General features: G+C 38.2%; 1 protein-coding gene across 1 annotated transcript in view; it reads left to right on the top strand.

Annotated features, from left to right (window-relative positions):
* TRPM3 (transient receptor potential cation channel subfamily M member 3) overlaps positions 1-13,324 on the top strand; it is a 390,076-nt gene that overhangs the window by 355,316 nt on the left and 21,436 nt on the right. Inside the window, exons 21-22 of the mRNA XM_069001527.1 lie at positions 1,090-1,341; positions 6,455-6,629. Coding sequence (XP_068857628.1) covers positions 1,090-1,341; positions 6,455-6,629 — 427 coding nt within the window. The remainder of the gene's footprint in view (positions 1-1,089; positions 1,342-6,454; positions 6,630-13,324) is intronic.

Here is a 13,324-nt window from a genome sequence, read left to right as displayed (position 1 = left end):
TTCTTTCTTTCTTTCTTTCTTTCTTTCTTTCTTTTCTTTTCTTTTCTTTTCTTTTCTTTTCTTTTCTTTTTTTCTTTTCTTTTTTTCTTTTCTTATCTTTCTATTTTTCTCTCTCTTTCTCTCTTTCTCTCTTTCTCTCTTTCTCTCTTTCTCTCTTTCTCTCTTTCCTTCTTTCCTTCTTTCCTTCTTTCCTTCTTCTTCTTCTCCCATAAAATTTCTGTGTCCAAATTTCAGTGTGATGCTCATTAAATAGCATTCACAAGTACGGGGTGATCTTCTAGCAAGTCTTAAAGGTCAGCTAAATTCCTTGAAATGTGGCTTTTGAAAATTTTTGTTAATTTGTCAAGCAGTAGTGTGCATCTCCCTAAGGGTGCAACAGCAGACACAGAGCAGAGACAGAGAATTTAAGGTAGCACTCAGTCTGAAAAGTGAGCAAAGTGGCTCTGTTAACCCTGACTCTTGTGGTCTCTCCCACTTGCAGCTAATGCTGTCCCCTTTCACTGAGCCAAACGTGCATTTATTCCACAGTGACACCAGAGGCCCAATTCAGCCCTAATGTGAGTGAATGCGAGTCCCATTGACCTCAGCTGAAATAGCACATTTGTACCCCTGGGCTGAATCTGTTACCAGTTGTGTTTGTACATTCTGAAGCCAGTGCTCTGGAGGACTAGACTTGGTCATTTGTTACACATTTTAATACAATTTTCTTTAAAGCTTCTTTAGTTGTAAATTTTTTTGTAAAAAAAGTCTTTCTATACTTTACCCTCTGTTCCAAGGCTCTAAGTAGGGTTAATAAATTTGAAAAACAGAAATACATACATATATTTCTTCTGATTTCATGAGAATTTTAGACTGAGTGATCACTTTGTCCTTTAAAGAATATTGCACATAGATAAATGTTAAGAATGATTGAAATGGAAGATTTCTGGAAAAAAAAGCCCAGAGAGTACCTGAGATATTTGTATGATAGGAGTCTATCAGCTTTGCTTTTGGCCTGTGTGGCGTATATCTGTCTGTTTACTATAGATTTCTTCAAGTTTAAATTAAGACAGCTCAGCTCCTTTCTTCTCAATTTCCTCTGTCCTTCAGATCCTCATGTCAGAGCCTGGGAAACTGCTGCAAAAAGTCAAAGTTTGGCTCCAGGAGTACTGGAATGTTACCGACCTCATAGCTATCCTGCTGTTCTCTGTTGGGATGGTTCTCCGCCTGCAAGACCTGCCTCTCCGGAGCGACGGGCGCGTGATCTACTGCGTCAACATCATCTACTGGTACATCCGGCTGCTGGACATCTTCGGCGTGAACAAGTACTTGGGGCCCTACGTCATGATGATTGGGAAAATGGTGAGAGCAGTTGGCAAACCCCTTCTGTGTTTGACTGTGTGTTCTGGGCTCAGTGTCCTTAGCCAGTGACATTGCTGCAGTGTTACCTGGATTTTTTTTACACATCAGTGTTTTCATGCAAGCTAGAAATCAGTGCCTTCTTGAATCAAAACCTCCAGAATTGAGGCCCCGCAGAACTGAGGATTAGATTCTTCCTGTTCTATTAGATGATGTATTGTTTGTCTTTCTCTGAGATCACTCTTCAACAGCAGAGCCACCCTACACCCCTCTGTGCCTCATTTGCAGAAAGTACAAAGGAGATTTGGTAATTATAAAGGAAGGTGGTTTGTTAACATTTAAAAAAAAATTGTTCAGATGTTTAGTACCCTGAGACTCTCTAATAATCGTGGTGTATTCAAAACTATAATGGTTATGATTAAGACTGACCGACCCTTCTGTAGTTTGATCCATATCCACGTGCTCCTCCATCTCTTAAGTCCAGGTGTGTCCTTGTGAGATGAGAAATCAGTTTGTATAAGTGTGCCCTGGCCACATCAATTGTACACACTGTACCAGGAATATGAATAGCTTGTGTAATAGTAAATGCATGCAGGAGTAATCAAGAGTCATTTGCTTCCACATGTATAACTTTTGATTTTTCAGTTTTTAATTTTTATGTTTCAATAGAAATGTTGCAATTATGCAGCTTTTTGCTTGAGTTAAAGAAAATGGCTGAGTTTACAGATGCCTATGCACATATCCCTAATATTTGGATACCTGCACACACAGCAAATACACGTGTTCATGTTTCACGTGCAGTTATCCAGTTTTTCTTGTGTAAATCATGTCTGTTTCATGCATTTTGGGGTTTGAGATCTGGGATTTTCTAGATAGATTAAAACCCCTTGAAGCTGGCTTTAAGTAAAAGAAAGTAAACTGAATATTAACTCTTCTAAACGGAATACTGCTGCTGTTTGCTATGTGACAATAATCAGCAAGTCCAAAGAGGCTGACTGTTGTAATTGTCTTATAATAGCCCTTAAAGAAAAGATTCATCCATCCTCACCATCATAAGAAAAGGGGATGTGTATGAGTGCATGGACTACAATATCTCCTTGATACTACATTAGTCACAACAGGCTCAGTGAGCAGGTATAAAACTGAAATGCAAAATATACATCCAGTTACACTCCCTACCCAACAGGTGACCAGAGAACTGTTGTCTTATCCCCTCAATTTGCCAGATTTTTACTGCAAGCCCACAGTGGTGGGTTTGACAAAGAAAGAACAGGTTAGTGAAAAATAAAAGAGAAAGGGAGAGAGAGATTGAGGGAAACCATGAGAGAATGAGATAGTTATGTCCTGAAAAAAAGATTTTGGAGTGTCCTTCCTTCAAGAAAGCCTGTAGGTTGTTGACATGAGGTTTTGCAGAGCTCCAGAGTAAAAATACTCAACAGTTCTTGTTGGAGGTTATTGAAAAAAAACCAGCAGGACCAGAGAAAAGAATACAGATCAAAGGGAAAACACTGTCTTAGCAGGTTTCTTTCCTGCTGCATTTGGACTATCTTTCCGCCAGTGGATCTGGTGGTCACTGGGGGGTTTACACAATACACATTGTGTAAAACTTCTGAAGAAACAACTACCCTTCTACTCTGCTTTATTTTTCAGAGCTACATGCACTAAAAGTTTCAGAACTGCAGTGCTAACACAGGCAGTGTGACCAACAGTTCGATAATAGAGTGGCCACAAATAACAAACTTCTAGTAGTCAGTGTTACAGGTGGCTGATAGGAACCCAGCTCCACCAGTAGCATAAAGAGTGGTTTCTTTTTCTTCTGGGGTCAACACAGAAAGGAAGTGGTTGAAATTAATAACATTTTTACTCCTTTGTCACTTTCACATGTGTACAGCAAATCAAACCTCCCTCCACTTTCTGTGGAAAACAAATGCAGGAAAATCACTAGCCTCTGTAGGCTCAGCACCTGCATTAAAAGGTGTTGAAGTTAGCTGTCAAATTGTTCTGAAGCCCTGGGTTACTGTTAAAGGAGGCAAATTCTTCTGTTTTGTGCCTTCCTGTTACTTGGTTTTCATAGTTTGCCCAATTTTCCACGCACTTTAAGCCACTCTGACACATCCCTTTTGCCCACCATGCAGTGCACAACCAGTTTGAGTTACACACATCAGCCTCTCACATCTGTTTTCTGACCAGCTTACTCTCTTGTTCAGTGTCCAACTCATGCAATCCCTGGGAGCTGAGGCTACTCCATGGGCTCTCGTGTAAAATTTTGTTTAAATCACATCTCTCTACCTCCTAGTGTTCTGTCTTCCAAGTGGTGTTGAAAGTTCAGTTCAGCACTGTGCAGGACATCGACAGAGTAAGCACATCACAACTACTGAGATCCTCAACAGATCATATTTAATGCCTAAGACTTTTTCTTGAGCTTCTATCGTAAGTTTTAGACTCGGGAGGAAAAGGATGACTTTTTCTATCTTTCCAGTGTTGAGGAACTTTCTCTTCACCTGCCTCTACTCTGCAGTCAACAAAACAGCTGTAATAAGTTTTACCTCTGGCCACTCCGAACAAATATGCAAGTGAAATTAAGCAAGGAGCAAGAATGGGTTCAAGTGGTTTAAAAGCAATAGGCTAAAGCAAAGATGAAGATACAAGGAGGAAACGGAATGGCCAAGTTTATTATTATCTACTGATTTCAGTAACAGAATATGCTTGTGCTTTTCTGATTTCTGCCCAGTGATAGATTTAATTTCCATCTATTCAGGAATGAAATGAAATTACTGTGGAATGTCAGGAGAGTCAGAGGTATATAATTTCCTTTAATGTGTGGAAATACCTACATTTTCTTAGCCTTTCTGCAAATACAGAAGTTGAAATACTGCCAACTTCTTCATAAAATTGTACCAAAAAAAATGCTGTGTTTATCACTTTTTTACACAGGTGACTGATGAGTTCTTCAGAATGATTGAAATGGCCATTGCCCTGCTAAAATATTAAGTGTAATTTGACACCACAGGCCAAAGGACCTGATACAATGCTCGTTAAAGTCAGTGGAAACTTGCCCATCTATTTCATTGTATTTCAGACAAGTTACTGAGTTTAGAAGCCACCCAGCTGAAGGAGGGAAAAGCTAATATGCATCTTGAATAGAGAACAGCACTGAAAATTTTATTTCTTGCAAAATGAGGTCAAACCTGTGTGCTTCCTGGTCAAAAACCCTTGAAACATTTAAGAAATTGCCTTAACTTGCCTCAAAATGCTCATTATATTTACTTGTTTGTGTGACATTTTAAAAGAGTTATTACATTACATCATATCAAGTTACGTATTGCTATCTGAAACAAAGTTTGATTAGACAAGAAAGGAGGAATCAGGTTTCACCTCATGCTTTATTCCCTGAAAGCAGTAAGAACTAAATATGCTTATGCAGTTTTCCCATTTCAGGATGCTTTCTGAAGTACAATAATCTGGAATTTGTCTTCATGAAGGGATTTTTTTTGAGAAATTAATGCCCTGGATTAAATAGGAATGTTGATGATTGACTTTGCTGGGTTTTAATTATTTAAAACATTTCTTTTCCTCTCTTGTGTCCCCAAGGTTTTTTCTTTATTTACTGCATTTTTTATGGACCTCAAGACTTCTGTATTCTCCTGCTTTTTTTTTCACTTGTCCTCGGTTCCTTCTTTCCACCTTCCTGATTCTCTCTTATCTGACCCCTGCTCTGCTGGTGCCTTTCTCCTACAGCTTCTCTCTCTAAACATGAGCATACCTTTTCCTCTTTGCTACCTGTAACACTCTTTTCTCTGTTACATACTTCCCCAGTGTTACTTTGACCTTAGGTTGCTTTAAAATTGAACAACCCCTGCAGCAGTGCCAGATCCATCTGCTGCAAGTGGGTCCCTCTTCCATCAGCTCTTGTCATGAGCAGCACTGCCCTTGGGCTGCAGCAGGTCCCCCATGGAGCCATAAGGCCACCAGCTGAGGTGCAGGTTGGTTTCATGGCTCTCTTGCAAGGAAGGCTGAATTCAGCTGAGCCAGAAAATGCAGAGACTGGAGGGAATAAAACTCATAAGGTTTAGAGGATTTGTAAGTTGAGTTTTGTCTAGAGACAAAAGTTATGTCCAGAACTATGAAAAACAGCTCAGTTGTAACAATTCTAAAGACCTGGCAAGTCCTAAGTAAAAGTTTTAAAGGGATCTTACCAGGGACTTTACGGGATTCCCAATTTTTTTCACATTCACTTTGGTTTGTAAAGCATCTCTGCTGTACGTGCCTGATGCCCATTGTTCTGCTCCCTTGAGGGCCTTTTCTAGAACAGAGCTTCTTCTAATCTTCGGACTCTATTCAGCATCTTGTAGGATTGCTGTCCCGCTTTTTTTCAGAAACATTTTGAATGGGTGGATATTGTTTGCAAGCACTAGTTAATCTTGGGCATGTGCTAATGAGGCCCTCAACAGTGGAGGAGAACAGAGCTCACTGTCTGTTATCTGATTGGGTTTTGTTAATATGGCATTTGTCAGACTCCCCCACCAAGCAGATTTTTAGCCCAGGCAGTATCACAGCTTTCCTTTCTCACTGGTTACCACCATGGTGTCCCTTATGTTGCAGTAACAGGCTGTTCTGCCACCCGTTCCTCCGTATGTTAGTTGCGGCTCCCTTTGCTCCAAGACTATGAGTACCAGTGAATAAAATTATCCATGTCAGTCCTTTTGCTTAGGTACAGTTGCCACTTGGTGCCTATAAACAATACATCATCTCACGACCCTTGCCCAGACCAGGCTGCTGATTGCAGTGAACCTATATTCTTGTTGAGGCTACTGGTGTGAACAGATGGTACTTTGTATTTTCAAGCCTGTTCATAACATTTGAATTGTTCTTAAAAGCGACACTGGGTAAAACCAAGGACATAATAATACCACTTCACTTCTTTGAAAAATACTTTTTTTTATGTGTAAACAAGAATGGCTTTTCAAAATTTGTTTTTAAAAATTCTGTTTCTAAGATTCACCGTTTTGTTTTTTTTTTTTGCAGCATATAATAATTAGAGTATGGACAAATAAGTTCCTCTAATTCTTGTCCTTTCTCTCTCTCTTTCTCTCCCTTTTCCTGTCATTACATTCAGATGATAGACATGATGTACTTTGTCATCATCATGTTGGTGGTTCTGATGAGCTTTGGTGTGGCAAGACAGGCAATTCTTTTCCCCAATGAGGAGCCTTCGTGGAAGCTGGCGAAAAACATTTTTTACATGCCTTACTGGATGATCTATGGGGAAGTGTTTGCAGACCAGATAGACCGTAAGCAAGTTTATGATTCTCATACTCCAAAGTCAGGTACCCAGCTTTGATCAGATGATGTCCTATTAGATCATGTGTGTTTGCTCAATAAATGGCTCCAGATAGAGGAACTTCTTCAACACAGAGAATGGTTGCAAAAATATTTTTTCAGCTAATATTGGGGTGTCAGTTTCACAACATGCTTCTGACATCCCTTTTAACTGGAAATCTGTAATGCTACATTATCTTGCATATAAAGAAGATTATAAATGTGTCCTTTTTACCAGCTTGGTGACAGGAATCTCCTTCCAGGTATCCAGCATGAATTTGGGGGTATACCTGGGACACAAAAAGTCACTTCTTTTTTTCTCATCCCTTGGTTTAATTTTAGACTTAAATACTTTTTATCTAACTTCATATTGAACATCATGTCTAATAATTGAGGATTAGACCTTTCAGCACCTGTCCTTCATGAGGACCTAATCTGATGAGTTTTCTTTTCTCTGTTACCTTCTCAGTGCCACCTTTAAGATAAACCCTGTGATGCAATTCTTTGGGTCTAATAATTAGATCCATTATTAGAATATTACTGCATTTATTATTAGAAGGCAAGACTGTGCTCACACCAATGCAAACAGGAAAAGAGCCAGTATTAAATATGTTACCTCCTCAGGATTCATCGGGTAGGTGATCAGGAAAATGCTGGTTTTCTGTTTAGATTCTGTTTAGTAAATCTTCTGGTGCTACTCGTCGCATTACCACCAAATGAGAGAGGTGGTCATGAGAAATTATGCAGTAGATGACCAAACTAAGAACCACAATGTTATCTTTTGCAAATACTGTCATGCATCTGATGTTCATCATTCCTACTTAATTGTGTGTAAGTCTTGGCAGCATTTGGAAGTCAGTACCTTTTCCAGTGGCAGATGGCTTCTATTAAAGCTCTGTTTAGGACACTGCATTTTATTCTATGTACCATTTTAGGAAAGGGCAGTATTTTCAAAATTTATTTGTTTCTTGTTTGGTATTGATGAACTTTGAATGAAAAAAAGATGTTTCTTTTTGCTGAGCTGGTTAAAAGTAGTAAATGTATCTATATGACAAATAATATCCCCAATTGAATATAGTTGCAGATGGATAGATGTATATGTATTCCATGGCGGATATTTCAGCAGTTTCATGTTCATTTCTTTTTCCTGGCTAGCACTGAATGTTATTATGGATACAGATGAAACCTCCTTTTTATCTTTACTCCCCTACTTGGTTTTCAGAGGCAGCATGGCATGCAAGGAAGTAAGCAAGTATCTATAATGACAAAATTTGTCACTATGTTTCACTTTTTACCCAATTCCCTCATTTTTATCATTTTCCCTTTTCTTTTAATTCCAAAGGCATAATAGTTGGGGATATAAAACTTCATCTTGCTCCAAAAGCATATTAGAGAGATAAATTTTTGTACCATTAACCTATGACTTCCTTCTACAAGCAGAATTCTGTCTGTCCCTCTACAAGTGGCCATTTATTGGTATTGTGCTAAGTAACTACCATAGTGCAACAAACGTTGAAATTGGCTGAATAAAGTGTTCTTGTTTTTTTCTTTTTTAATGAAGGGCTGATTATAGTTTAGAACCCGGAACCTTAAGAAACTGAAGGGTCCTTGGATGAAGCATGGTATTTAAGTATGAAAACTGGGTGGCAGGCTTCAAATCCTTGCATGAGGATTTGAGATTAGTCTTATGTGTTATTCAGATGCACAACATTTAAACCATGAAAAAAGATGCAGAGTAATTACTTCTAAAATTGAGAGAAAGCAAACTTCCTGGCGTCTTCAACTCCAGCTTTAAATATAGACATGTTGTTTTTCTACCTGTGTCAAGGAAACTCGGAGTTGCAGCAAAAGTGATGATGTCAAAATGAAAAGCAGCACCTACTTCCTCCTTCCTGAGAGGCAGATGATGCAGGGAATTAGTATCTGCCACTCTTCCAGCACAAAATGTGTACAGTATGTCATGTCTGTCTGATGCTCAGTTGTCTCAAAAATGTTACTTGTGGAATAGACTGGGAGCATGAGCAATGGTTGGTGATGATGTTACACAATCAAAATGACCCAATGGACTCCCAGAAGGTTTTACTGGTATACTCACACTTTTTCAGTATTTAAAAATTTGCTGTTATTTATATTTTCCACGTTGTTCTAAGCTAAATCAGCCACTGTACTCATGTTAGAGTGCTACAGTGTTTGTACTTTCTCAAATAAGATAAGCATGTTCTTAAATTGTTATGCTACATCTAAACTGCAATTTAACTCTGTGGCTTAGAGCACATTATTTTTTAATCAGTATTATTTTAACAAAACGAAAGGGTTGCTTTGTGAATTTTGTTTGTTTTTTGGTGTTTAATATTGCTACAGTATAAGCAAGTTTGGGTTTCAGTAAAAGTGCTGATCATGGAGAGGCATTTTGATTTGAGCCACTCTCCTGGAAAACATCCTGGTATCTGAGAAATGTACAAAAATGTGTGCTACTCTAACATTTCTAATTTACTTTTTTTTTTTTAATTATTTTTATCTATTTAATTAATTATTTTTATTTTATTTGTGAAGCATGCCATAAAGGCTGACCAGATACAATGTCTGGATCCACCTCATCAGCTGGCAGCCTATTCATCGAGTGGGTCTACTCTCATTTTTATTTCAACATACTGCTAAATGCCTTGCTCTAAAAGAGTGTGTCATATATATTTGCGTTTTTTACCCATAATTTCTGTATTCATATCATTTTTTAATGGAAAATATGTTATCTGGAGTATCTGTTAGTGTTCTGTTGGTATGTGATCTCATCTTCAACTCAAAAGTGAGGACAGATTATATCCTCACTTCTGGGATTATGAATACATTATTCAGTGGTGGTACTTATTGTCAGGAATGTCCATAAATACTATATACCTACAAATTTCTGACTAAGAATCAGTTGTAAAGATGGGGGGGAAGGAGAGTAAATCTTTTAGCTCTGTGTTCAAATTTTCAGGTAAAGTCAACAAAACGAGCAAAACCAGTCTCTAAGTAGTTCCTCTGAGACTGACAGTTCATCACAATATGACAACTAAAAAATCTAAAAATCTTGTCGTATTAAGCAGGTGCTTCATGTAAAAAAGATGCAGAGCTAGAATGGCCAGCTTCAGTAGTTCTTGGATGGAGAAGACAGTGTGAGAAGTAAGAACCTCTGAATATGCCTAAAATATGCTGGGGGAGGAGCCACAGACAGTAACACATGGAAGAGTGACTGCTGCTAGCAATGGAGACATCCTGAGTTCCTGGTGCTCTTTCAGTCCTAGCTATCCATTAAGTTCCACAGCCCAGCTCCATATGGGCTTGGGGAATGGGGGACTAGAAAAGACAGACTTTACTATCACAGTGCAACCATAATGGTCTTCCTCTAGGTCTTTGAGCAGGAAATGAGTAGAGTATGATCTATAAACAAAGGAGGTGCAATTGCGATTTATTGGACCATATTGCTCCCACAACTAAATCCAGCTATTCAGCTAATTCCTTTTAGCTGATCTGGCACTGACAGAAGGTTACACATGCCATGTTGTCTACTCAGGAAGTTTAAGCAATTACATGAAACAGTCTTTGGAAGTATGTAAAGATCAAGGAATAGTCAAACTACTTAATGGAAAAGTGAAACTGGTCAAAATATTTAGTCTAAGTGAAACATCAGTAATGACTGAAACTACCTTGGGCTACTGAGTTTTGACTTGGGCCTAGAAAACACCAGCTAGCAACTCTTGGGATTCAGATAAAGGCCTAAACCGGAGAACTGAAAGCAGGCAGTAAGCTAATCAAATTTATGAATTATTTAAAGGTCGGGAAATGAAAAATTAATATATTTCAGGAAAGGAATAATAATAAGAGCTTGATAAATTGAAAAAAATTAGACTGATATCAATTATGTAGTTAAGTAAAGATATATTATTATCCACTGATAGCTGGGGGAGGAAGGAGAATCTGAATCAGGGAGCTGGTGGTGGCACATGCAACTGTCTCGCTGTTAGGCTGTCTTTCCTAATCCATCTGAGCCTTGTGCTGCCCAATGGGATCCATGGGGAAGCAGCCAGCCATGTAACTGCTTTAGTGAATGCCTGTCCAGAAGTGGATTTCCCACAAACACTGTAAAATCTCTCCCTCAGTTCACCTCACCTTGGCACTTGTGCTGGCAGTTTTAGCCAGAAAAATTTATAACACAGTTTTCACATGTGAAGAACTTTGTTTTCACCTTACAAAACTTTCCATCTCTCCAGAATACTATGGATACAGAAGGATATAAAAAATACTGAAGAAAAAAGGTGAGCTTGCTTGGTAAAAAAACATGTAGGTAGAGGAAATAAATGCCAACTTGGAAAACAGTAGTCATCTGTAGAAGATGAACATCAGAGCTCACATTTTCCTGTATTCAGAAGGCAAAGCAACTAAACTTGCTGTTAGTCAACATGGCTTTGGATTTTTCGGTTTGAGAAGTTTTTCAGATTTTCCTGGTGTCTCACAGGTTGGATTTCCACCTGGATTTTCTTACCGGCTGACAGTACTTCATGTGCCATCTGGAATCTGAAGATCAGTCTGAGTTGTGTTTGTTTCTTGCGTTTATTCCTTTTTGGAAAAATGTACCTAGTTTAAGAGAAAAAGATGGGGCCTCCTTCTCTTTCACTTGTATTGGAGGAATATCAAGTAACCAGAATGCAATTGTTTCAGAAGATGAGAGACAGTTATACACAGGTTTTAACTATTCAATGAACTTCAGAGGAAATTATAATTACTCCAAAAGACTTTTTAAAAACTCCTTAAATTTCATAATCTTTTCGATTTGTTTAATTTTTATAATTCTTGAAAATTTCTTAGTATAAATGAAAATTACATACTTAACTCTTTTCATGCTTTTCATGGCTTGATAGGAGCTTCCTACAAGGCCCATCATTTGCATGGCACATTCTGGAATTAGAACAAATATAGCAGCTCTGTACAAAATAGAATAAATCAAACCTGTGGCAATACTTTTAACATTGTCAGACAAAAGTAGTGGATAAGATTTTTGCATGGACTACAAACAATTTTGAAAGTCTCTCTGGCCTGGATTGCAGCAGTATTCCCCTGACGAGCACTCCTGATGTTGTAATTTGGATTCTCTTTGGTTGGCTATTTTTAATGGGGGGAGGAGGAGAGTAGGAGAAGGAAGAAAGCACTAGAGTAAACAAGAAAAATGCAGGGATTTACTATAAATTATTATTAAAATAGCAGCAGATTGAAGAGACCATTTAAAATCACTTTTAATGTGGCCTGGGGCAAGAAGCAACGTGTAACGTCAGGATGGTGTAGTTAAAGAAACTTTCTTGAAGTAATGAGATATTATTCAACTCCCTGGATGTTTCTACTGATGAACAGAGCAATCCCCTGAAATTCATAGTTCACAGATTTCAGTATTTTCCCCATCAGTGAAGAAGCGAACAATTCTAGCAAGGCCACTTAATATTTGGGGCGGGGGGGGGGGAAGGCAAGTTTCAATATTTATCAGCCTGGTAAGCTGGTAAGGTTGCTTAGACATTTGATTTTAAAATTTTAAAACACTTTCACATCCTTTGGGTTCATTGTGGGTCAAAATTGGAAGGTGCCTATATACTCATAAATAGGGTGATGAAAGCATTAAAAATATCCAGATTTTTTGTTTGTTTGTTATTTGGTTACACTTATTTGTTTCCATTTTATTTAGAACTGTGAGTGTAGGAAAACATTCCTCAGTTTCTACTGATTTTAAACAAACCAGCTTGTATTGTAAAAGTGCTATCCATTTTTATGTGAGAAGTTTTCATCAAAGGCAGAAAGCTATTCAGTGACAGAGATGTTCAATTATGCACTTTTGTCTCTTCATTATTTCCCACACCTGCTTTGGAAGGGTGCAGCTGGGGGAAGAGTCATGACACAGAAACTTGGAAGCATCCTTTGCCAAGCCCTCCGCCCAATGCAAAGTAAAAGTGAGCAGTGCCTGTGTCATGACAGTAATTACAGCAAGGAAACTAATTCTTCCTGAGCTCTGTCTCCACTTCAGGCCTGAAACCCACAGAGGCTTGAATTACTGTTTTTTTACAACTGTTTCCTGGACAGGAAAGAGGAAGGGTTAGGTATGTAGCAGGAAAGGCCCAGCAGGAAACTGTAAGTGGGAGTCAGGAAGGAAAAATAAGCATGGAAAGAGATTGTGAAAAAGGAAACAAGGGATGCAAAAAGTCTATACGTTTACAGGTGTCAGGATGCAATGTTTGAAAGCTGAATGAGGTTAATTTGTATAATTGAAGTTAAAACTCCAATCATTTACTATTTTCTAAAGCCTAAGTTCAGGACATAATGTCTGGACTTTATCCAATGGCCTGCAGGTATCAGAGTGGTTGGGTTTTTCAGCTACCTGAGATTGGCATATCGTTAGGCTAGGAATTTTCTTCAGTAAAGCATTTCACTAGAATTAAGTATTCTGTGGCTTGTGTTTAAAGCAAGGCTATAATGTAAAACAGATGAGTCAAGTTTGCATACATGTTAATATTGTGCTTGGAAATATATTACAATATATTACTGCAAGTATTACAAAAATTACTTCATTTCTCCGAAAATAATTAAAATGTTCAAATGAGCACATTTCATGTTACACATGAAAGGCAGTGCAGATTCCTCAGGGTTG

Source organism: Aphelocoma coerulescens, assembly GCF_041296385.1.
Source record: "Aphelocoma coerulescens isolate FSJ_1873_10779 chromosome Z unlocalized genomic scaffold, UR_Acoe_1.0 ChrZ, whole genome shotgun sequence".
In the NCBI taxonomy this organism is placed as follows: Eukaryota; Metazoa; Chordata; class Aves; order Passeriformes; family Corvidae; genus Aphelocoma; species Aphelocoma coerulescens.
The sequence above is the reverse complement of the archived record's forward strand: the minus strand, read 5'-3'. Positions and strand labels throughout refer to the sequence as shown.